The sequence below is a fragment of the Neodiprion virginianus genome, chromosome 4 (assembly GCF_021901495.1).
Source record: "Neodiprion virginianus isolate iyNeoVirg1 chromosome 4, iyNeoVirg1.1, whole genome shotgun sequence".
NCBI lineage: Eukaryota > Metazoa > Arthropoda > Insecta > Hymenoptera > Diprionidae > Neodiprion > Neodiprion virginianus.
In genome coordinates this window covers 26,795,487-26,821,220 of record NC_060880.1, presented here as the reverse complement: position 1 = coordinate 26,821,220, position 25,734 = coordinate 26,795,487, and the positions used below count along the sequence as shown (strand labels likewise).

At 32.9% G+C, this 25,734-nt stretch overlaps 3 protein-coding genes across 13 annotated transcripts in view; 1 reads left to right on the top strand and 2 right to left on the bottom strand.

Moving 5' to 3' along the window:
* The window catches only part of LOC124303146 (ATP synthase subunit s, mitochondrial), a 13,847-nt gene extending 3,205 nt beyond the window's left edge, over positions 1-10,642 (bottom strand). The window contains exon 1 of the mRNA XM_046760022.1: positions 10,638-10,642. The gene's annotated coding sequence lies outside the window, so the exon portion shown is untranslated. The remainder of the gene's footprint in view (positions 1-10,637) is intronic.
* On the bottom strand, positions 203-21,678 carry LOC124303138 (vacuolar protein sorting-associated protein 13A-like). Of its 6 annotated transcripts, none has more exons than XM_046759998.1 (62): positions 21,562-21,678; positions 19,991-20,166; positions 19,773-19,880; positions 19,580-19,706; positions 19,343-19,505; positions 18,775-18,986; positions 18,464-18,638; positions 18,108-18,381; positions 17,650-17,863; positions 17,125-17,346; positions 16,865-16,977; positions 16,563-16,771; positions 16,284-16,450; positions 15,851-15,968; positions 15,451-15,762; positions 15,076-15,208; positions 14,725-14,952; positions 14,528-14,667; positions 14,318-14,418; positions 13,748-13,947; positions 13,484-13,663; positions 13,142-13,331; positions 12,689-12,855; positions 12,369-12,579; positions 12,069-12,253; positions 11,723-11,892; positions 11,334-11,592; positions 10,909-11,011; positions 10,577-10,785; positions 10,372-10,500; positions 10,078-10,213; positions 9,820-10,002; positions 9,312-9,427; positions 9,048-9,228; positions 8,722-8,812; positions 8,552-8,652; positions 8,205-8,449; positions 7,943-8,073; positions 7,733-7,869; positions 7,356-7,510; positions 7,029-7,231; positions 6,752-6,872; positions 6,385-6,597; positions 5,906-6,118; positions 5,467-5,817; positions 5,260-5,385; positions 4,912-5,181; positions 4,630-4,803; positions 4,230-4,412; positions 3,815-3,994; positions 3,601-3,735; positions 3,318-3,469; positions 3,046-3,217; positions 2,752-2,945; positions 2,436-2,622; positions 2,057-2,194; positions 1,875-1,992; positions 1,634-1,757; positions 1,455-1,521; positions 1,241-1,386; positions 915-1,041; positions 203-654 (listed from the first exon to the last, which is right to left on the bottom strand). In XM_046759998.1, the coding sequence occupies exons 2-62, from the start codon at positions 20,129-20,131 to the stop codon at positions 511-513; spliced, it is 10,374 nt and encodes a 3,457-aa protein (XP_046615954.1). In that variant the 5' UTR covers positions 20,132-20,166; positions 21,562-21,678; the 3' UTR covers positions 203-510. The 6 variants fall into 6 exon arrangements, with proteins under 6 accessions (XP_046615954.1, XP_046615955.1, XP_046615956.1 ...); XM_046759999.1 differs by lacking the exon at positions 21,562-21,678 and adding an exon at positions 21,323-21,420; XM_046760000.1 differs by lacking the exons at positions 19,343-19,505; positions 19,773-19,880; positions 19,991-20,166; positions 21,562-21,678 and having other exon boundaries at positions 19,580-19,702.
* On the top strand, positions 21,202-25,568 carry LOC124303141 (GATOR complex protein NPRL3). Of its 6 annotated transcripts, none has more exons than XM_046760014.1 (9): positions 21,570-21,690; positions 22,129-22,259; positions 22,898-23,169; positions 23,345-23,440; positions 23,527-23,745; positions 23,925-24,099; positions 24,308-24,466; positions 24,739-24,915; positions 24,998-25,568. In XM_046760014.1, coding segments are annotated over exons 1-9 (1,605 nt in total). In that variant the 5' UTR covers positions 21,570-21,689; the 3' UTR covers positions 25,373-25,568. The 6 variants fall into 6 exon arrangements, with proteins under 6 accessions (XP_046615972.1, XP_046615970.1, XP_046615969.1 ...); XM_046760013.1 differs by lacking the exon at positions 21,570-21,690 and adding an exon at positions 21,701-21,811; XM_046760015.1 differs by lacking the exon at positions 21,570-21,690 and adding an exon at positions 21,819-22,042.
* The last annotated feature ends 166 nt before the right edge of the window (positions 25,569-25,734 follow it).

The following is a 25,734-nucleotide window of genomic DNA, read 5'->3' as shown; positions in this document are numbered from 1 at the left end:
TATTAGTAACGAAATGATAGTAATAGTGAGAAAAGATTGTGAGCACATTATGTTACACTATGTAGTCTTGATCATCATAAAATAACTTTTTTGTAAGGACATAATTTTACTGAAGCAGTCACTGTGACCTGCGTATTTCTCATTTGCCGTTTTTATTGGGAACGAAAAATTCAATTTTTTTTTTCAACACACACATATATATATATATATATATATATATATATATATATAAAGTTTATCACAATGCCAGGAAAATATATCATCGCTAAAGAGATTCGAAAATGCAACATTCGCCTCAATCTGAAAATGTCTCTCGTTAATTACTGTGCCAAAGCCAAGATTCATCCAAAGTTAATAATAAATAATTCAGTGTGTTTACAATGGGATCATAATACTTTTAGTTTATATGTACTTTTCTCTCTGCAATGACAATCTTATTTAGTTTTTCGTAAGATTGATTAAAATATACATCCATTTATTATAGTTATTATGTATGTAACATATATAAATTTATATTTTACTGTCGAGACATGTGCTGTTTTCCATATTCAGTATCATGACAGTTTCTATCTTACAGTGCAACCATTCCAGTGTTACTTGATCCTCGCTTTCAATATACCAATCCGTTGTCTGTGAATTTGGTATGGTGTCATTCTGAAATTGGAAAAAATATGTTGTCACTTATTGGTGACAATTTTTTCACGTTCGTGTAGATAAATCTTAAATACTTCCATGATACAAGAAAAGATAAATAATGGCAAAGTGTATTAAACTCTGAACAATCCCACAATCTTACTTCAAGTCACCTATTGTCGGTATAACTTACCTTCGTAGATTTATTTCATAAAAAAAAACAGGAGAATTCAATCTACTACAAAAATCGAATAATCTAATACCTATTTTAATATTATTACCTTGTTAACGTGTAGGATTAACTTTTTCTCGACCACCACTGGAGGTTTAATTAAAGTGTTAATATCTAAGACCCATTCAATATTCCATGATCCCCATAGACATCGTTTTTCAATAAGGAATATGCGCCTGTAAATAAGACAATGTGTTTTTGTGCAAAATTTCAAATCTTTCTTGATCCGTCATTAAAAGTAAATAAAATGATTTTATTATGAATGCACTGAAGGTACATAATATGAATAATTCTAAAGTTTGAGTAGAAAATAATTTTGCAGTCAATTTTTTCACTTCAATAACTCATCAATCAACAAATTTTCAAAATACGTACTGTAGTGACACGAGTGCAATATACTTTCCCTCTTTTGAAAGCGCTGCATGAGCCCAATATACGTCCTTATCTAAATAATGACCTTTACTAATGGTATTCAACAAGTGCATGCCTGTTGCCTTATGAACAGAATATGGCTCCGCACCCTGTCAAGAGCAATAAATACCAGAAATTGTGAAATATATTAATGGTTCTGAAGTACTGCAAGACTCACCAAGTAAGCATTAATGTAACGAGGTAGGCGGATGCGCGAAACAAATTCATAACCAATTGCTTGTGCCCTATAAGAAAAGTTACAGTATCAAAATTTATGTCGACTACCTTATTCTCTGAAACTATTGAAAGTAATGCTATAAGATCTTAGTGAAATTTGACATGTATAACTTTCAGTACCTTTTAATTGCATCCGTTATTAAGCCTGATCGAAGATTCAGGTTTACATTTTTTTTAGTTGTGAGTTCTAGGATACCTTTGCCCAGACCTTTAAAGAAGTGTTTCAGCTCTTCTTTATGAATACCTATGAACATTATTAAACTTTACATACGAAAACTAAAGTTAGGTGAAGAAATGGTAAATGTTTAATTTTCCACATCAACCCCAGTAATATGTACTCTATGTTTATGCTTATACTCACTGTTCGTAGGTTCAACAATAATACCGGACATCAATAATTCAACTCCGATAGAAAAAGAATTATTTGCCAAGAGAATTGACAATGGTATTTCACTATTCGGTAATTCAAATTTTCTGTCCTGATAAAGAAATAAACGAATTAGGATATTACCGCTGGCTCAAACTAAAAACTTTACAACTTACTGTGCTGTATGTCGTCACATGGGGCAGAGAAGCTTCGAAAAATGATACTATTGACTGAGTTGTGTCTGTCGTCATATGCCCGAGGAGACATTCAATTCCATGACTAATTTTGTCAGCTATTTCATCTTCATGTACTATCTGCAGAAAAAATGCGAGAATGTAATGAGGAAAATTGAGTGAGATTATTAATACAGATTTGAAAAAAATTAAATTACGAAATTTGAAAATCCTGTCGAACCATTTCACTGGAAAGCTAAATTTCTCTGAGTACCATAGGGTGCTCAGAAAAGGTTGTAAAATCTTTGATCTGATTGATCTACATCCCATGAAATGACCAACAACAGCAAATATAAAAGATCAAATTGAAGGTAGCTCTTACCATGTTCAAACTGTGCGATGCTTCTGTGCTATGTCTAAAGTTGAATCCGTACGGATTTCCCACCACAGTTAGAGTCAAGATAAGCACATTGAATTGCTGAAGTATCTTAGAAGAATAGCTCTGCCTTATATCAAAATACAGGTTATCAGTGCAAGATGTAAGATGGTGTTTTTCATACTGAGGCAAGCTGAAAAACAAGTCAATGTGTAACATTTGAATCATGCACAGTGAAATTTAATTTTTACATACGCTCCATTTACTGATCTTGAAAAGGGAGTAAAGTGAAACGTGAGTTATTTTCTGTATAAGAACTCACATGATATCAGCTGTTTTCTTAAACAACGCGCCATGATTGTAGTTGAATATAAATTCGATAAAATTGTAATAAGTGAATGCAGTTTTGTACGGGTAGGGAATAAATCCTCCAGTTCCCCCTAATAGTTTGAGTTGCATTTTTACTGGACAGACATATAAATGCTCGAAGATATCCCGTTGCTGGTTACTAAATACCTGAAATGTAATGATTAATAAATTCCTATCACAGAAAAACGCACAGTTTTTATCTGATTATAACTGTATAAAATTTTATTATCAATGATCCATCAATTACCGAATTTGCAATATGCAAAAAAGAAGTATGAATAGCTGATAGGTCTGCTCTTAGCTGCAAAGAAATAGAAGCTTTTGCTTCAACCTGTTTAGGAATCAAATTATCCAATAAGCAGACTATAAAGTCTTTATGCAGGTGTAAAGCAAACTCTTGAATTATCACTGTTATTTTCCTGAAAAAAATCAATGGTATTTTATTGACATTTTAACTATAAAATACGGGGTTTGAGAAGAATTTCCATGTCAAGCATAAAATTTATTACGTCTCCTTACTTGTATATATCAAACGTTGCTTTCTTTTGTTTTAAAAAAGCAAACTCTAAACAAGATTTCAGCTTTTTGCTCCTAACACCATTTGATAGAGATCTTGAAGGCCAGAAATATAAAACCACAGGGAAAACAGCGTCATGGAGTTGGTTGTCAATCTGATAAAATAGTAAATAGGATTGAGCGGATCAACCTCATACTGGAGTTTCATATAAAGATTTGTCAGATCAACTAATCCCACAACCCAGAAAGTAGAATTAATTGTCTGATTTATAATAAAAAATTATACCTGTACTCTGTGGATTTTTCCTTCTACATATATGTTGGAAAAAGATTTTCTACAATGCAGCCAAATTCCAGGTGAATAACTTCGCCTCAATTTAGCATAAAATGGTTTAGTCATATGCATTTTTTCAAAATCAACCTGTTGAATATGCAATGTCAATAAAGATTGGCGAGTTCTTTATCAGTACCAACAGTTAGTACATAAAAATATACCGTACATCAATTAGATCTTCTAATTGTGTTTTTTGATATGAATTTTGATATCTGTCTTCCATCCATGCACTCAATTCTAAAGATAGTGTCTTCCAACGTTTTCCAAAATAAAGTTCCCATATGGCCGATGAATCCGTGATACTAAAGTATGCCAATTCCTTCACAATCATAGCTGACTGCATTGACTATGTATATTAAAATGGTTAGGCATCATTATCGTTTTCTAGTATAATTTGTGACGCTGTATAAACATGCTAAGACTAAATTTCCAAATTTCTTGAACAAAATCACACACGTTGGTTTATGGAATAAATACAAATTAAACAGTAGCAAGCAGTTCAAGCTTGAATCTGGCGTTTTGATATTAAAAATAAGACGTAATTAGAGAGTAGATTTATTAAAAGTATATGACAAACTTACAATGCTCAGGCCGATTCCGGACAAGGAGATGAATATTTCTTTCTCACTGAATTCGGGCTCAACGATAGTTTTTGCCTTTTGAAAAATATTTTCATCTTGAGTAAAGAGGAGCACTCTTTGATGTTTTTCCATAAAACTAACCCAGTATACTATTACTTCGTCATTACAAATCTTGTTCACGTTCTGTAAATAATATGAATAGAATAAAATTATTTTCCGTTGCTATAATGATTAATTAGAATTGGGTATTCGACAATACTTTGCATCGCAATTGGGATTTTTACACACAACATCTCATTTTTATTCAGACGGATGCTAGTTGCACAGGTTTTGAAATATTGAAGAAATCAAAGACAGGAATCTGATTTTTTTTATGTCATAACAGAATCAAACAATGTACCTCTGATCTTTCGCTATCCGATACAGCCTCGTAATCGACATAATCTTCAGTAACTGAAGTCGAAGATGAACCTTTCATGCCAAAGGTCAACTTTTTTGCTAAAGATACAGAGTAAGTTGGTGAAGTAGACTGTTTCAAAGTTCGAAACGAAACAGTTTCCTGTCCATAACCATCCTGAAAAAAAATTTTGATTTGTCTTACTATCGCACTCATCAATCACTTGTTCAGAATGCGACAGAACTAGGCCTATGTAGTTGAAGTATTTTTAAATAAAAGTTCTACCTTGGTGAACTTAGCATTATATCCATCACCTTCGTTGTTGTAAACATTCCAGATAAGCTCTCTGTTCTTGGTTGGTTCGTCCCATGTGTATAATAAGCTTTGATAAGGGTTTAGTAAAGCTACTTGACCCATACCAGCCTGATTGATTTTAAGGAATAAGTCTTGGCAAAGATTATCAACTCTGACAGGAGCATCTCCATTCTGATATTTGTGGAATATTATTGAAAATGGAGTATTACTTCCACCACAAACATCAACGCATACAGCGGTCTGTAAAAGAATTGGAAAACAAATCAAATTTATACCATAGCAGCTAGCACACTTGTACATGGCATGCAAATTACAAACCCCATGATCCATTCTTAGAACTGTCTTCTGTATCTTCGTTATGTCAAAATATTGAGAAACTAATTGACTGTTGCCCCATTTAATACACATTCGCATCGAATCTGTATATGGCCAAAATGGAGTGGCCTGAAATTGAAACATCTTTAGGATATGTCGTTCGATCTTCTGTTGCATATGTTCAGCATTACTAATTATTTTCAAGTTTACCTGTCCACCTGCTAAATCATTCCAAAGATCAGCTTCTTCATTATCTTCCATAAATCTTAAACTTCGTCTAGTCTTGTTGACAACCAAAAAATTGGGTAAAAATGTAACTATTTTAGTTAACACAGGACAGAGTTCAGAGATGGTAACGTGAAGTTGAATTTCATATTTCCTCTTTCTTTCGGTATCTTTGCAAATAACTAACCCCGTCGAACCAACTGAATCCAATCCAAAGGCTGGCGACCAACCAGACTGTTGAGCCCTCAATCGAATAAGTCGATGACGGTTGTTTTTATATGCGAATAGCACTGGTTCTTTTCCTTGAATCTCATATATCATATTCGAGCATGTTTCCTGTAAAAGTAAATAGATGTTTTCTCCATTGTTATTTTAAATTTGATTCTAATGAAATAGCAGTGATCCATAATATTGGCATTCTTACTCGTATGTCTAGTGGGAATCCAGTTTTGTTTACAATCCAGTATTGTGCATAAATAGTAATCGCCCAACTTTCTTTCCAATCCTGCCGGATGCTTAATAAAAATGGATTTAAATTTTTTGGATCGTTATCAGGCACCATCTTCGCTAGCTTCGTTTCTGATTCGTTTGATATAGATATTATACCAGTCCATGTATTGCCAATGTAATTTCGAATCTAAGCAATGATATTCTTAGTTTTTTTAAAAGCTCTGCTATGGTATTAGAATAAAATAACCAAAAAAAAAACATGTAATAAACATTATCAATTATAAAAAACATCCTTAATACTGTAATTGATATGTACATAAGATCCAGCTCAAATAGGGGTGACAATGAAATTGTAAACTTCAAAAATTAATTATTCTTATTTTTTCGGTTTTTGGGAGACGAATAATTGAAGACATAAAATTGCTGTTGTTAGTATGATTCTATTTTACTCACCTCAAAAGTTATCTTTGGGTTATTGCTAAGCTTCAAAGTGTGTATAGTTATGTTTTCGCCTGGTTCAATCCTAACATCATATTTTATTTCTGGAATCTTAATATCTACAGCAACTGGTATTCGGCTATAAAATACAAGTGGGGGTAGTATTCTGATTTGATAGTTTGGTATGCGAGAGTTCGTGTCAACTGTAAGTCTTTTAGCACATAATACCTGAAACAAAAAATAGTTCAAGCAATGATAAGGAGATTTATGGTGAGTCAAAATTGGAATTACATCAAACAGAATTTACCAATTGTTGATTTATTAGACAACACATATTAAAGTATGCATACACATAACAGAATTTCACGAAGATGTTTCGTACCTTTACAGCAAATACAGATTGATTCATCTCATCCTTTGTGTAGCAGTAAATGTCTTTTGCTGTGTTTAAATTATTACTCAATTCTTTCCAGCATATTCCAGCCTCGCTTACTTGGTATTTTCTGTGTACAAAGATGCCATGGTATAAAACTTAAATGGAAAATTAAGCATCTCAAGAATAATTACTTTTGAAAATATTAAAAGATACTTGGGATTGGTAAATTTTATAAACGTAAACAGCCATCTTTTCAGAAATAATTTGATTTAAACTCGCTCACTCTATATACGCAGGTTGAACATGTATCTGATAGTGATAAGCAGCATACAATGGGACATTGATAATTTCGTCTGGTTCGATAATTGACATTCTGATGTTATCGTCAAAAGGATTTAATGTTTCTCCAATAATTGATACATTCATTTTCTCCGCTAGTTTCTTCTTATAATAAAGTCCGATTGCAAATGAAGTTTCATTTCGAATCTGAAACGAGGTGAACTGTGTAAATTACTAGAATTCTATAAAGGTTTAACAACAGTTACTAACGTCACGTTTATCATGAGCGCTAATCGACTATTCACTCTACCAATATCATGAATTTTTATACCTGTAGAGGAGAGGAAATGGTTATAGTTCGATGAAAGTGATCGTTTGTTTCAACATGCACCATCAAGTGATGCCTAACACCATAACGCATGGGTTGTAATGAGATCAGTTTGAAACCCTGTCTCTTTGGACAGTAGACAAGAGTATCCTCAAATCCTGTTCGAAGATGAAGACACAGAATTAGTTTAAAGAAATCGAATGTGACATTCCGCTCATATTTTACTTAAAACACAAAATTTTGAATTAAAGTTAAGTTGCAATGCCATTTGCTAGAGCTAATTGAAATGAAGTTTTCTTTAGCTATCTTAGCTTCATGAATTGCCATGCGTTAACTCAAGGTATTTGGGTAATGAGCAAACATGCCATACAATAACACACCTTCAATTTGAATCTGTAAGCGTTCTTCAGTAACCATATTGTAAATTTTGGTTACGGATTCACTTGGAGTTTGTGCAACGAAGGAAAAATCTTTTTGAATATAGGAAGTTGAACAATCATTGAATCCACCGTCAAAACTAGAATGATTTAGAGCATTCAGTTTTTAAAGCCACAAATTTCGATCTCTTAATATCAATTATGCGAATATACCTCTCTACAACTGTTAAACTAGTTGATTCAGGGAATTTCTCAGTTTCTGGACTACTCGGAGTGTTTTCCATAGAATCTGCTGTATGGTAATTGGCAACAGCAATTAAACGAGTATGAATTTTCGAATTTTCCTGTAAGCATATATAACGACATAGATTCACATATATTTTGAACTGAATTTCAGGTATAGAATTACGTAGGACATCTTAAGTCTGTTTTAGACACTGTCCAAGTTTCTACTATACTGTCAAAAAGGTGTTACCTCATCTATTTTAAGTAACTCCACTTTACTAGCATATCCGATATCATTTCGTAAAGTCAGTTTTCCTGCATTTGTTGCTATTATTGGAATTCCACTACTGCTTTTTAAAATCGATGACAGTATTGTACTAAATGTATGGATCGTATTTGGCGTAATTGTGAAATTCAGTTTATCTTTTGCATCTAGTATCATGTAAGTCGCTAGATGATTTTCTTTAATACCATTTTCATGTTCAGAACAATCATCTGTAATAATCGAGAGTTTATCGTGTATTACAAAATATTTCAATAAATAACGACCACATTAAATTCAAACGGAGTCAAATTAAAAAAAACGTAGGTACTCACTCATCATATGATCATCCATGTTTTCATCTGAAATGTGTACTCCTTCATCCTCATCACCACTTGTGTCATCTGAATCGCTAGTTTCTTCGTCACTTTCATCCCTAAAAAAAAATCCTAGCTGATAAATACTTGTAACGCCCATTAACTTGCTGTACAAGTATTGACCATACCTAATGAATAAATGGCCAAAAGTTCCAGTGAGAGTTCTCATCGATCCTTCATTATCAGAGTCTGAATCATCGTTGTATTCAAAACTGTAATCTAATTTTATAAATATGATAGGTAAATACACGTGAAATATCAGAATCTTAGTAACATATGTAGAATTTTTTGAATATCTGATGGTATGACACAAATTGTAAAATAAATTAAATCTAACGAGCTTATAAGTAACCTTTCAAAAATCAGGAAATAGTTTATGGCATTCATGAAATGGTTAAAAAATAAGTGAGCTAAAAAGTTACTTGACTCGTGGGCTTATCTGTAATTCGTATACTTTTATTCATTTTGGAAGACGCAAAATAATCTGGATGTATGAACAACATTCCATCGTTATTTTCTGCTTCATCTTCTTCTAATCCTTTTTTTTTTGTTTTACTTTCTGTGAATGCTTCTCGTTTTTGGTTTCGTATCTCTTTACCACATGTGCTTATTTCATAAGAGTCGGACTGGTATACCTGAAGAGGATTACACGTAATTAACAAGAAATAAATAGCTGAAAGGATTCGCGGATGCATTCATTGAATGAAAAAATACCCACTCTGAATATCAGTTCCCAGGGTTTATAAACATTGTCATTTTTCATACAAGGTTCGATCAAGGGTTCCCAAGCTCCAGCATTGATATTGTAACATGAGGCTTGTAACTTCATTGTAGCTGCGTTGTAATATTGTTATGTTACAAGGTACATTTAGCACTATACAAAAGCATATTAGGTGCAACTTCAAATATTAAACTTTCCCAACAGATATTTTACGTGATTCCCAAGGAATTTGAATTTTTTGTTGAAAAAAAAAATGGCTCATACTTTACTAATAGCCTTATCACATTCAGATTATATATCAGGCGCTTTTGTGCAAATAAGGAATCCAAAATTACACGTGTGAGATTGAACGAAATACGAAATTGCCAGTTGTTCAAATACAAACAGAGTAAATGGCAAAATAGATACGTTTCCTGCAGCCTAATATCATCTTCTATGCGACCCATACAGTTTTCCATGAATTATTCGAAAGAACCTGAACCAAGTAAATAAATTGTGCACGAACATTCCATGTGAAATTTGTAGTTCCAATCTTGAAGGAAAGCATCAATTTCAAGCTGTGCCATCATTACAGGAATCCTTTCGATCGTATCTTCCATCTCCAGTAGTATACAAATAGAAACTGGCTTTAATTGAAACGTTTCACATTGCTTGTTGGAATCATCAAAAAGTATTCGCGTAAATGACTCTGCAATAAATCACATTTCTATCAAGTGAAATAATTTATAAAATATACAAACAGATAGAAACTTATTTGTCATACCTTGTCTATATGCTTTGTATGGAATGCAAGATACTTTTTTTTGAGACCATAGGTCGTTGTGGGGAACAAATTCATGATATACGTGTTTATTGTCAACTTCGTTAGATTTCAAAAAATAAATGACGTCTTGTATTATCTGTTGGGCAAAAAGAAATATCTCAACAAAATTTGAACTAGTCGACAAATCTAATTTCTGTAAATTGGATTTGTCACTAACCATTAATCAAAAGTTCTAAGAACGTGAGGAATATGTTTATATGATTAAAACAAAAAGGAGATGAAAAATATACTTACATTGGTGAATGTTTGTACAGTGCTGGCAGATAAATGGATATCAACTGAACTCACGCTAGCCATAACATGAATATCATGATTTGGTAGTTTCATAGTTTTTGAAATCTCAATGTCACACGGCCGTAAAACCTTTACAAATTTTTTTTCATTTATACCAACAAATTTGAACATTTGATAGAAAATACTGTACTAAATCATCCCTTACCCAGTGTGGCGGTTGCTTTCTATATTCGGCTTGGCTTTTACTTTTAGCCTGAACATCAGACAAAGAGCACACAATTGATGAAACCCCATCGTGTGTACTGCTCTCAATAATAAGTTCAGCTTGAAAAAGAACTGCATGTGCGTTGCTAGCTTTCAAGTCTCCAAACAAAAGTAATTCTGGTTTCCGGATTCGTACTGATACTGAGACTCCTATATTATCACATGCAATTGTACATTAAACCGAAAATTTCCAATTAGACCCGAAATGAAAACTCCAAATACAGCATAAAATAATTCTTTGATTTCGAAGGATAAAAAGACTGTTACAAATACCTGGTTTTTCTTCCAACTGTTCTACATGCAAGTTCGCATAGTTATTCAGTGTTGGTTCTCTTTGAGATTCGTATTCAGCACCTCTTGAGTCAGATAAATTTGTCTAAAAATTATGTGGTGAATGATAAACTGTAGAATCAGATCTTTGTCAAAAGTAACAGAAGGTAAAAATTACTCTATTTAAGATATTTTTATATAAAACTAAACGGGGGGTTGTGGAAACCTATGAAAATTTTTCCTCTATGGCTATACTTATACACCGTATTAATTTAATACAGACACGAAAGGTGATAAACTCCAAAAAAATTAGAGAACTTCATCTGAAGCCCAATATAATTAATAAATTGTATTCGTTATTCGCATCTAATCAATCACATATACATATACACAATCAATGTAATAAAAGCTGCTTCAAGCTAACGTACCATAATATTACCATCTCCAATATACCCCTCATTAATAACTCCTCTGTCAACTGGATCTCCTGGTATAGAGTCTATAATATATCTTCCAATGTGTATGAGAAATGACATGGATAAATTGAGACGAGTTTCTTCAATAAGGATGTTAATGCACTTATCTCCAGCTTGAGTCTGTTCAAATGTAAAGTCCAATATTGGGGGAGTAGAAATTGAAATGTTAGACATATCAGCCCCTATATTCTGGGAGTGCGATTGAATTATTCTGAAACATGTACCACATTTTTATACTTAGAAAGGTTTTGTACCAAATCTAAAGAATTGGTGGTCAATTATTGAAACGGAAAAATTAATGCTTTGTGGTTATTTATATAACTACCAAGCACTTTACTTACTTTCGTATAACGATACTATCATCTCTACGAACATCTTCTAACAAACAGCTCCGGACAGATAATTTCATTATCAAACTCTCATCATTATACACATCCAGAGACAAAGTTACTTCGCCTATCGTCAGTTTACATAAACCATGGTTAAAATCACGTACTGGTGAACTTAGCATCTACAAAAATCATCCTTAGATTAGCAGATGTTGCTTTACTCTTTTATGAGATATAGATTAGTGAATTACTATTTCAGGTACGATATTGAAAACATTAACAGAACAGACGTCTTTTAAAGTTTGAAAATTTCATTTTCCAATATCAATTTCTAACTTCGGGCAAATATTAAATTTACCTCCTCTGTATCTGAAAACAGATTGAGCTGCAGCCCCTCAAGTAACAATTTCAGACTCATCTCACAAAAAGGATGCTCATTTTGTGAGAAAAACGCCTCGAGCTTTCTAACTGTTGTATCGTCCGACGTAACATTAGGTGCAATAGGTTGAAGCAAGACGTTTTCCTCCAATGGTGGATTTGTACCTTAAAAAAAGATCAGATTTTACTCTATATTCTCTATACTCTATATTCTCTACTCGTTATTCGAAAATATTACAAATTTGTTATATTTATACCTATGATATAATAAGAATATTACCGATTGTTATGATTTTAGAAATGTTATCTTCCCAAATGGATAGTGCAGATGCAAGATCTCTGTGGCCAATATTTACTAGTATCACATCAATGGTTCCCTTAAGGTCACATTGACAAATACACTGATTGTAAGAGCCCAATGCCACTGCGGTTTTATGGTCAATTTTTCTGTTCAAATCGAGACGAATAAACACCGGTTCCAAGATAGGTTCCTATTTATGGAAATTCTTATTAGCAGTCGATTTAGAACAATTTATTTTCATACTGGAGAATATGATGGTTTACCAAATATAGAAACTGTAGGCTGTAGTTAATGCTTACTTGAGATTCTAAATTTCCACTCAACATCATAATTGCTCTGGATAATGTGACTGATTTCAGTTCAATCAAGGTATTATCAATTACTATGGATTCAGAAGAACTGCCATTAACATTGGACTGCATGGTCAGTTCTTCTGTTTTGAAGAAATTTTCGATCGTTAAAATGCCTGTGGATGACAAAATAAGCAATGTGAATAAGTTACTGAATAAAATGAATATATGGAACTTTTTCATGCTGATATTTAGGTGATGCCAATGACTTTGCATCACCTATGCTTAATCCGGTATGTAAAATATAATAATTTTCAAGTCTATGTTCAAAGTAATTTCAAGACAAATTCGTGCATGATTGTAGCAAAAATAGAGTGCTATGAGTATTTATGAATTTAGATATTTTATATAGAATTGCACTAGCGGTATGTGAAAGGTTCAGTAAAAATTTTATTAATTCACCTGTATCAAAGACCAACAGACTTGGAGCATCTTTTTTTTGTGGAAACAGAAAAGTTGGTCCATGTAAATTAAGGGACAAGTTGAGCTTGATAGCACTGTGTTTCAGTTTCTTTACATTCAGAAGTAGAGAATCACTTAATGAACTTAATAAAGTTCTAGGGATCAGATATGTGAATGGTTTAAAGAAATTCTGCAACAAAAATGTCCCATCACAATGTATACAAACGTAAAGTAACCACGAAACTGTACTTTGAATCCCATGTAACTATACGTAAAATATTATCACTCGGAACATGTATGTTTATGTGTGTATATGTAGCGTACTACACAAAGAAAATATACCTCGCAGTCGTGTATCATCTTAGAAATAAATATTATATTAATTTGACCAAGAGACACTTTTAAGCTTCCATCCGTTTTAATGTCATCTTGTCTAGCATCGATATCAGAACACTTATAAAGCTTTGGAGTGTGTCTAACATACTTAAAATCCAGCACTTTATCTTCGTCTACCGTGACGATCTGTAAATAGTAGAAAACAATTATGAAGCTTGTGTTACAGTAGAATAGGTAATATGAACCTCCAAAATATCAGATGCAAGTTACCTTAGAGTACAATGTCATATCACTAAGATCAATTACAGTGAGGCCTCTTAGATGCAAGCGTAGAATCATTCTTTCATTAGCTTTATAAATGCAATCACTTTCTAGACCCGATACTTTCATCTCCAGTAATGACGTATCTAGATCACAAAGAGTTATCTGAAGTACACTTAGTCTTGCAGAGTAGCTTAATTTTGTCGCACCTAGAAGAATAACAGATGACTTATATACTAAAAAGAATCATGACATTTCACACACATACTAGGGTGGTCTTCATTTAGAGTACATATGAATGTTTTTGCTGTTGCTTAAATTGACTTTACGAGTTGAAAAGTATTCTCTTCAAAATGTCAGCTTTCTACAGCAATCCTTGATTCTTGCCCCAGGAGGGTAAATTATGCCATTCAAAATCTCGCTCCTGTGAAACAGTTGGAGATCGAGATGAAAAGTTGATATTTTAAAGGGATTTCTTTTAAATTATGTATAATCGATTAGGGGTTGGCGGCAAAAAATTGTCCATACTGTCAAGAAGTATCATCCTAATACACAGACATTTTATACATTGATTTTTACCAGGTGGAATCGGTGGATCATCCGGTTTTTTAGTCCAGAACGTTGAATTATTAAAGACATCAACTTTCAAATAGTTATACACTTCTTCGAGATGCTGGATCCTGAATTCAAAACAAACTATTCATATGTTTGTAATGTTTCAAGATCACTGCATTTTATACAGTGCTTTGCAGACGGTGAAAATTTTGAGTAACACAATATTTTACTCACTTCAGAGTTTTATCGAAACAGTCTTTTAGAGCCAGGAATGAGTGCCGATGAAATATAATGTTAATATGGGCAATATCTATTATTAAAGATTGCTCCGTACTTTTAAAATGAGATTTGAAGTCTGGACAATTGGCCCTGACCTGCAAATAATAAATTTTTAATGACGAACTCGAAAATTAATTATTTGGTGTAGGTACCTTGCGATACAAGATTGTGATAACTTCAGGGGCAGTGTTAGTAGAGATTAATTCAAGATATGAACCAGTTACTCCAGCATTCGTTTTATCTGCTAGCAATATTCCACCAACACTAAAATGTATCGATGAGCCATAATCCATAATGGCAGCTTCCAAACACAGTGCGGATATTCTCAAAGTCACATATGGTTTGTCTACAATTAGAGATTGTTCCCAATGGATGTAAAACTGGAATGAAAAAGTAGTTTCCAACTTTCAGCAACTGCGTTATGTGTAATAAGTTCTTTCCATGTTATACGCCTGTAGTTTTGTGTAAGTTATATAATAGCACAAGTATGCAATGGAATTTACCTCTCCAATAACAAATCTTAGTAGTAATTTTATAGAATTATGCGGGGAAATGTTATCGTCAAATCCCGGTAATTCCACTGTGGATGCCCAAAGTTCCATATCTTCTTCACTCATTTCCGATGATACAACACTTCTAAAAAATAAATTTCAAAAAGCCTTATCATTGTTATTCTGGAGCAAGGAAAAAACTCATACCCAGTCATCTAATCATAAATAGTATGAGCAATGTACATAAGAAAAAAATAAAATTGGGCCATAACACGGCCACAACTTATGCATCCAGTGTAACATCCATTTGTACAGCAAATGGGATCTCAATCGTATTAATTTTGGGCTATGCTTTTGAAAGATATAGGCAAAAATAATTTCTCTCACCTATCCATTTCAGATACACTTGGATCCATAGTATCATGAAATTTCTGCTGAGAATTTGACGATTTTGTGACAAGACATGATTGAGCAATAATCCTGCGTATTCGTTCTAGATCTCGGAATGTAAAGGCATCATCACGTTGTACGGTACTATTTTTATTACTTTCCTTCCCAAGCTTAGTTTCACTTTTGGTAACTTCACCATCGGTGATTAGATTCGAAAAAGGTGTAGAACACAAAAAATTAGACAAAAGATTAAGCTTTCTCTCTGATAAATTCAACTTCAAACTAGAAATCGACATGTTAAGCTTCGTTCTGAAAATACCAAAACCTTTTATTATACATGTCTGTGAATTTATAATACCCCTACCATCCATTTCTATTTATAAGGAAATTTACCTACCTAGGTAATACTCTGTAGTCTATCTTTACACTGTGAGATAAAGTAAAATTGCATTGAATCTTAGGCAGTAAATGATTCTCAGAATCACATAATTTCTTAGCCTCCCTCCAATCGTCACCTATGAACAAAATATTTTCGCTATTCTATTTATCTCTTTTGAGTCATTAAGGGTAGCTTAAGAAATAAATGATTATTCAAAATAGTTTTTCTATTGTAGTTTTGACTGCTTACTAGTCCTTTACTGTCTGTTGTAGAAAGATGACAATTAATAATTAGATAAAGCATGTAAATGAGTTTTATACTAAATTGAAATTTTCATTATAATTGGTTGAAGCGAATTAGTGCATCAGTGTAAACTTTTCATTACGTAGTATCTTCTGCGAAAAAATCGATAACACACATATTTTGATATTTGTGTCTAGTATATAATTACCTGAATGGCAAAACAGTATTTGACCATCCGAAAAACTGATGTGGAGTCTATCGTACAGCAATTCTTCTAATTCCATCATTGTAGCATCTTCGAGTTGTACATTAGCGGCTTGTAGTTCGCTTTTAACTATTATACGTCCGACATCCAATAAAAGCAAATTTCCTTCACTAAAAGTAGTATCCATATTATATAAAACTTCGTTTTTCTCACAGCATTTAATATATTTATAAAGATATGTGAATTAAATCCGTGCTAAACAATAAGATCAATCATACACACTTTTGGACTAAACCATTTTGCGGTATGACTATATATGGACCTTTCAGGTCCATTTTAAGATTGATTCTTTTCTGCCTGGAAGGTATAGAGTAGACTACATTTAAAGCAGTATCCTTGATTGAGCTCATCTGACATCCGATAATGTGCAGCAATTTTTGTATATTCAGATCTGTCGTTTCAAAGAATTTTACAATCTCTGATATGGCATACTGGAACAATACAAACCAATTGAAAAGTTGATTAAAAATTGAGTTCTGGTCACAAGAACTCAGTGAAATTGATTCGAATAAACATTCACTTACCTCGTGATACATAATTTCGATCGGTTCCAATGTCACTGAGATATCGAAATTAGCGTATGAGTTTAAAGAATTTTTTTCAAAATCTACAGACAAGAAGTTAGAAGCCATGTTTCCTGAAATTTGAATAATTCTAAAGTTTATGTTCCTACAAATAATTCACTGGTTATTAATTGTACCATATTTTTTTCGAAAGACAATTTCATGCTGTTAAAATTTACCTGCATCACTCGGTTATTAACAATTTCAAATACAAATATTACCTGTTAAAATATTGTCAGCTGTAATCAAAGGTATAAGTTCGTTGTCCGAGGATGCTCCTTCAATGACAAAACTTTCAGCACGAGCAGATATTTTGAAAGCAGACGCATATGGTCGAGTTTCAATACTCGCAAGAAACTGGGTCAAAGTTATTACCAAAACTTCTTTGTCTTCGTTTAACAAACTCAATGAACAGTTTGCTAGAGTAAAATTGTATTTATGATCTGAAATTATTCGAAGTTGTTTTAATCTAATACTCTGTGAGAAAATATTTGTATTCAATCTGATATTCTTTATTTGTAGGTAGATGTGACAAAGTTCAGAATTTATTTTGATATTTTGTATTTCAGACTTGAGAGTAAAACAATATATTCATAAATTAATTTGAATTTAAAATAATAAAAACAATCATTAAACTTTCGAACGAATTTCGAAAACAGTGGATAGATTCTTTATAGCAAAAGTAAAGAAATTCATCTGTAACTTGTTCCACGATGCAATAGCTGAAATATAGAAAACATATCTACCAATATATTGTGACAATTTCTCAGGATTTGTTTGTACTTCAGCACCATTACCCATAGTTTGAATAAATTTACGCTCTGGACTGCTTAGCTTACAAACTCCATATGTTTTTTCATGATTGACTACAAATTTAACCATTTCTGGCTCATCAACCATATCCCATAGACTGGATTTACATACTTCGACCGATACGTGCTGAGGAGCCTCCTCTTTCAACTGTAAGATTACAGAAATGAAAATTTCAGTATATAACAAGTATTTCTCACAAACAAGTTTTGTGATTTACTATCTCAACACATATCTTGTGTGTAAAAAACACGTGAAAAAACAAGGTTCAGAAAAAGCGAAGTAAGTCAGTGAATTGTTTTAACTTTCCGCAGAGGTATCAAATGCATTGTATCAAAATAAAAACGTGTAGCGCATTGCTTTATGTTTAATAACATTGAAGTGTCCTTAGTACCTCAATTTTTGCATGTTCTCGAGCTATTATAATGCTGACTATGGTGAGCATATCTTCATATTTCTGTAAGTCCAATTTTAGTTCGGTGTCAGTGGGTCGAAGTAATGTCATTTTGAACACATTTTTGTACTGATGATAATTTTTTCTGTGAGCTTGAAGATGTGCCCAGGTGTAAGGCTTAACGCTGTGATCAACTATGGCTTTGTAAGCATATTTCCACCAGCCTGTGCAATTTTCACGAACGCTGGACTGAGGATGATATTTTTTGTATGGCCTGAACATGAATGATCATGAAAACTGTTATAATAATGATAATAAATTAATTTCAATTCAAACGCATCCAATATATTACAAACCTATTAATGGATATCCGTTTCAGAGTTCGACAAATCTCGCAAAATGTCATGTACTGCTGTTTTGTAATTTGGGAAGCGACATCTTGCAGAACAAAATCCACCAGCATTCGTGGCACTCGAACTTCATTACTTTTATTAATTATAATTTTTATTCTCGCGGTGAATGGTTTCATTACTATAAAAAAAAGTATGCCTTACAAATTTTCGAATGTAAGGCCACATTATAGGAGTGCCATGTAATATTGTGTAAACTATATCTCCAATCAATTATGAAGCTCATGCATTCCAATTTAAAAATATTTTCTACATACGGAATTGAAAATCTTGATTGTTGATGCTGAATGTTTGAAGTGCTTGATGCATCACATTTTTCCATGACAACAATTTTGCAAGTTCCAATTTTGTTGGATATTCTGGCAAACAAGTCTCTGCTTTAGGGTCTAAATAAACTGATATCGACTCAGCTCTCATCAGTTGATAAATAGATGTTGAATTCGTGGCAATCACACCTGGTTTCCATTTACTGTAAATCGTGCCAAATTTAGGAATTGAATTCATACAAAAAAGGCAGTTGTGAAAACGTACAGTGAACATCTAATACAAAATAATAAGTAAAAGCAACATTAGCATACGAATACACAGCCACGAGCCTGAAATATATATTCATTACAGAGAGAAAAGTTCACTTTGTTAGCTAGAAAAATAAATAATATCGTTCGATGCATAAAATTCCTATCTTCATCAGTGGTTGTTTTTGAAGCAAAGTAAGTTTTGCACTTGAAAACACAAAGCAGAATTGGTTGGTGAAATTTTTCCAGGTCTAAAGATTAAATTACATGCATAAACAAATGTGGTGTGATTGTTTAGTTATATTATTACTTGTTAGTGGTAGTCACTGATAGACTCTGAATGCATAGGCCACAGGCAACGGGTATTGTTTGTGTAAAACTGTCCTCATATCTGACGTGGACATTATTGATGGTGATTTGAAAATTGTTAATAACAGATGTCACCAAGCTGTCGAGCAGACTAGAAGTTATTCCTAAGAAAAATGCAAATTTCTTTTATGAGGAAATTCTGATCTAAAGTTATCATTAGCTAATGACAGCGTTATACCGTATCCAAGAAAGTAATCCTCATCTAGGTCCTCTAATATTTTTTTCTTCGCTGCCCTGATCAGACGCTTTTCAATTTCAGGATCATATACATCTCCTAAGGCAGGAACTGCTATTATATATATATCCTGAAATAATTTTCCAGTTGTGAGTACATTTCGGAAAGTCATCATGAAGGTAGATGTATATCATACCTCAATGCTGACAATAACTGGCTGTGAAGTAAGACCAGTCCAAGGTATCTTCAGACTAATTTTTCCAATTAATCCGATTTTTATTTTTATTGGAAGCCCAAGTTGATACTGAAATTAAAAATTTGCGAGTCTTTAACGAAGTAATAGCTAAACAGATATGTTTGTTAAAATATTCACAAGAATATTTTATTGAATTATAAATATCTGTCTCTACGTACAAGGGCTTCTGTTTTCAGCTTCAAATCTGTAAGGTATGCATCACCAGAAAATATGCCTACATTGAAATTTTCGGTATCTAGATCTTCGACATAATTTCCTAGAAAACGGTTCAGAAGTGCTGCAACTGCTCCTTCAAACATGTTGAAAATTCGTTTCAATATATGGTCCCGTTAATCTAAAATAGAAATGGTTTTCTACTTTGAATCTGTAAACTCTTGGGCTTTAGAATACCTTAGCAAAATGCATGTACGATATCAGACTTGAATGCTCTACCATTTCAACACTTTTACTATCCACCATAATGTGTTATAGGTTTATGAACACTTTGCAAATCATTACCAACATTCATGTTTATGTTCAGAATGTTTAAAAATAAATTCACTCTTTAAGTAACCTACTTTTATTACAGCAAAGGTCATTTCTTAAAGATGGTATTTTGAAACTGAATTTAATGTTGCTAATGCATGAACAATTGGAACAATCGTTCTGAAATCTATTATACAAAGTTTTCTTCTCTCACATTCCAATGCCGGTTATAGATTTCTAACAATCGTCTTGCACATTTCCAAGAATTGAGTCAACTTATTAAATTGGTAAGCAGGCATAGAAGTAATGAATATTTTTAGATTTTTCGTAATGGTTCTTGCAAATAACGATATTGAACGAACTGTAAGGCGTAATAGAGTTATTAATATATTGAGCAGTATCGTGTAACATATAAAATGAAAAAGTCTGATACGAGATATTGATCTACTTTAATTTTAGTTATAATGTCGTGCAAAAATTCATGTGACTTCGTTTTTCCATCTTGTACCATACTTTTAGTTGTTTTTTGAAACACAATTAGGAACCGAATAATTTCAACAACTTATAACTATTAAAAACAAAAAACGAACACTTTTAATTGGTATAATAACAATAAAAATATTAGATCTATTGATTTGAAAATGAATGATAACATTACTTTATTGTAATTTACTGTAATCATCGGTATAGGGTGGATTTTTGCGAAGGTATAAAATTTTGCAATTTTCGCTCTGCGTCGTCAGTTACTAAGAATACTTAATCATGAATATCTTAGAAGAGTTGAAAGTTTATGACACCAGCTTCTAAACATAGTATGCTATACTAATTGTTGGATAATTTGTCTAAAACATGACACAAGATAGATAGTGATGAGTTGACATAGAAGTCTTGAATTACAGAATGATGGTTTCTCATTTACAATTATTAATCAAATGTTGAAGAAGAGGATTGATAACGTATTGAATGTAAGATGAGTAATCGCAGTGTCAGCATATCAGATTCGCATATGTATTATTCAAACTTACGAATTATCTGAATTCTTCTCCAGTTAATATTCGCAAAGTGTAAGCAGAAACAGAAAGCATCTGATACCTTGCTTCAGTAAGCTGTCAAATACTGTCAAAGCAGACTGTTTCATTGGTTGATACGATTTGCGAATCGAATTGCGGATATAATTATTTGATTTCATTTTCTAAGTTCTGAACGACCGAACGCAGGCCACTGTGCATTTATCCAATTGCCCGATGCAGTAATTTTCACCTACCTGCGTGAATTAAACTAGAAATAAAGTAATTCTTCCCAGCCCCAGGCCATAACCTAACAAATTTCACACCTCGTCCAGGATGGTTTGAAAGATGTAAAGCGCAGCGGACCTCGGGAATTGTTACTTGAAGTATTGATTTTATTTTCATCCTTGTCTGCGATATAGAAAGTGCGTCGTTAAACAGCGCGTGGAAGGCATGACAGCTCGTTGTATTAGAGTTAAAGTTAGGTTAGGGTTAGGGTTATGTTAGGTAAGTATTATTGGGTTGGTAACAGTCTCTCGTCAATCCGAGGTTTGACATAATGACAGAAAATTCGGATCGTTAGTTTTTATTTGTCGAATTCAAATTCAAGAAACCTTGCAAGTGGTCTATACGCGTCTTCGCCATGTAACCCAATTCCTGATTTAAGTTATGATTTTAAGATAATACCAAGAGTCTGTAACCAATCTCTCATAACTTCTCTGGCATCTCGGAGCATTGGTTAGTTGGATTGAGCTTTTTGAGTTCACTCATAAGCTCATCAAGAAACAAGGAAATGGAGATTAATCCATTAAGCGTTATTCTAGTGAAGAGCGACAGTAAGGGCGATCGAATGTTATTCAGATATCCTCACACCGCTAATCTTGAGAGAGACTCCAAACAGTTTACAAAGAGGAAGAATCCTTACGCGTTAACAATCAGTGAGGATTTATTACAAGTATATTCCTCATATTTATTCTTTAATATTACTGCACTGGAAAATCCCAAACTATCGCAAACAAGTCTTATACCAATATCATCTTTGATAAGACCACAACTCTGTTGCTTTATTTTCATGTAAATTATAATCAATTTTCATACAGTATGTTTCATACGATATGTCTACAATGTAAGAGGAGTTATACAAAACTATAAAGATTTTATTGGGTCATTGTCCCTTATTTACCTCCTATTAATTCAAGTATTACTATATTTTTATTTCTATCTTTTTTTTCTCACTTTTCTTACTTTTTGATGAAAATTCTTCCATACTGTACTCTTGTTTAAACACCAATGCCCCTTCTTTACTGTATTAAGCAGTGCTTACTCAAATCTATGTTCGCATGCTCTTTAATTGCCTTGATTTTTACCTTAACTATACCATTTTTATTTATTGAGTAAGCAAGTGGAATTCTTATTTCGTTTCACATTACTTTGATCATATTACATATGATGTTGCAAAAATATTTAACAATTGATCAATTTTTTATGAAACTGTAAATTTGGTAGGAGTAATTAACAAAATGACCGTAATCAATGTGGAGTATAATTATTATCTGGCGCATGTTCATTTTTCATTATTTAAATAATTTTCAGTCGACACCATTTCCAACATCCAATATAAGCAATGGCAATCTTACTGGCTTATCTGACGAAGTTTTGTCCACCCTCTTTGCTGTTAAACCGGAGCTATGCGAATTAAAATTCGAACTTAAAGTCAACAATGTACGCTTTGTTGGACACCCTACATTGCTTCCTTCTAGGGGACTAAAAGATGTCAATTCATCCATGCTCTTCAACATAGTATTCGCTTTGCAGGCTCAAGCGAATCACTCTGTTGTTAAGTGTTATTACGATCTCAGTAAAAGGTAACTTGGAGGATAAATTATTTGTATCTACAAACATCTACTGAAACCTACAATTACCTTAACTTAGTGACTTATAAATTCGATTTTGAACATGATTCATCACCAGTAGTTAATAGCTTATATATTTCTTTTATTTTAAAAAACCATCATATTTTTTGGATGTTCAATTATACAGACTGGGAATAGCTTTGAGACATGAGGAAAAGAGATGCGGATTTCTTACTGACGAAATAAAAGTGATGGTTTCCACTCATGACGAAGTAGCTGCTCGGTAATTTTCTACTTCCACTTTTTATAAATTGTCATACTCCTAGATGTAATTTGTAGACGGATATTATAATTGAATATACGATCCAGATCAGAAGAGGAAAGTGAATCTGATGAATCCCCTTATGAACTTATATTGCAAAGAAGTTCCCTTGCTCGAGATTTGAAGTCCGTTTTCAATAGCCTGAGTACATCAGGGGTAATAAATATCATGGTTAATAAATGGATACAAGTTAGCTTTTGTCTACCTCAAAAAGTTCATCAATCTCACAAAAAAGGATTCATTATGAACCCAGAAATAATTGACAGGTAATTCATTATGATCATCATCATTTAATTCTCTGCAAATAATTTGTAAATAATTTTCAGCAATGAATGATCGTGAATTATTATCATATTACGATAAATTATGATAGCTAAATTCTGTGACATCGCAGTACTACTAATAATCAAATCATTCGCGTTTTAAATGAAATTATTTACTTCAGATGCCTCGAAAGTTTACGACCGTATCATGGCTTACTACTTTTGATAGAGCCTTTAGATTTGTTAGATTCGCTTCCTGCTGACTCGGCTCCAGCGCTAGTACGTCTTATACAAATGTACAGCCCACTCAAAAGTCTTCAAACATTAGCTGCAGATTCAGATCTCAGCTTGGCACAGGTGAGCCATAATGACAATTTTGATTGAAAATACTTCTGCCTTTTTTCAAAAATATTTCTCAATAATACTGTATCAATTACTAAAACAATTGAATGAATATTGAGGATTAGGTGCATATTCAAGGGGATTTCTTTTTCACTACATTCAGGGTTTGATAATGTTTACATAGTAGTTTTTTTAATTACTAACAAGTATCACCTTTGCCAAGGTATTCCAACTGACTGGACATTTAGTGTATTGGGCAAAGGCTACTATTATCTATCCCTTGTGTGAAAGCAACGTATATGTCGTAGCTCCAGATGCTGTCCTCACAGCACAATTGTTGGATGCATTTTCAGAACAATTTCCAGGATTGTGTCTACTACAGGTATTGTCACAGAATACATTACAAACATGTAATGGTAATGCAAAAAAATAGTATTTACAGTAGAGGATTCCGAAGTTTCTAAAAATCTTATTGAGATATCCTTTCGCATCTCCATTATTAAGACGAGTTAGATTTAACGAAAAGAAACAGATTCTGCATGTAAGCGATAAAACATTGACCTTTGCTTCTTAAACTAGCTTTTGGACACGTATAATTTTCTGTTATTTACTCTGTCATACATTACAAACTTGAATATTTCTGTTTGTTTATAGGTGATCAGTGATTTTTCTTTACCAACATCCATTAGTCAAAAATTGAATCCTCTGAGCCAACCACAACAACAGACTCAATTAGTGAAAATAATAATTTGGTTATTGAGAAATCATTTGTTACTTCAGCTGCATACTTACATTCAATATATGCCAACGCTGCATGGTTGCCAAAAAGTGGTAATATATGAACTTTGAAAAAGTAATAAACACCTGAATCACTTGCGAAATAAAGAGATGAGTATTCGATTCTATCTTGCAGACAAGCATAACAGAAGATGATTCTGGGCCAAACGAGTCTATGAAAAATCAACACAGCTGGGAAGGCACTGACGCATCTGCCGGTACACCAGGAGAAAGCGATACCGGGGCTTCTCCTGCCTTACGTGGGACAAGTGGAATTTTTGAGTATCAATCAGATGGTTTCTCAATTCCTTCGGAGGATATGATTTTACTAGATAAATTATGTAGACTCGGGTATCTAAAAGGCGGTCATCATCTCGAGGAAATTATGTATCTTGAAAATATTCGAAGATCGCAATTGTTACAAATATTGGACAAATTCAGAGACGTTCTCATAACTTGTGAAACAGAGGATCCTGCAATTGCACTTTTCTATTCTCATTTCGATTGCTAATCAAATTTTGATCATTGTTAATCGAGATGAAAAATGCGGAGGTTTATCATACCTTACAGAGACTGGCTGGTAATGTTGTAACTTCCGTAAAAAAATTCATATTTATTTTGACACATTTATGCCGTATGCGTTTTACCTTCAGTTTGAACAGGTAAAATGCTAAGAGTGTTTTAATATAAGTGCTACTTTCAAATTATACGTGTTAATTACTATTTAAAATACCTCACGATTTAACGCACGACATAAAGTTACTTTATTATTAACTTTGAAGTTCAGTTCCATCTCATATCATATCTCATTTTACGTCAAACGTTTTAGACTTCAAGTAACGTAAACGGAAGATAACGATATCAAAATAACGG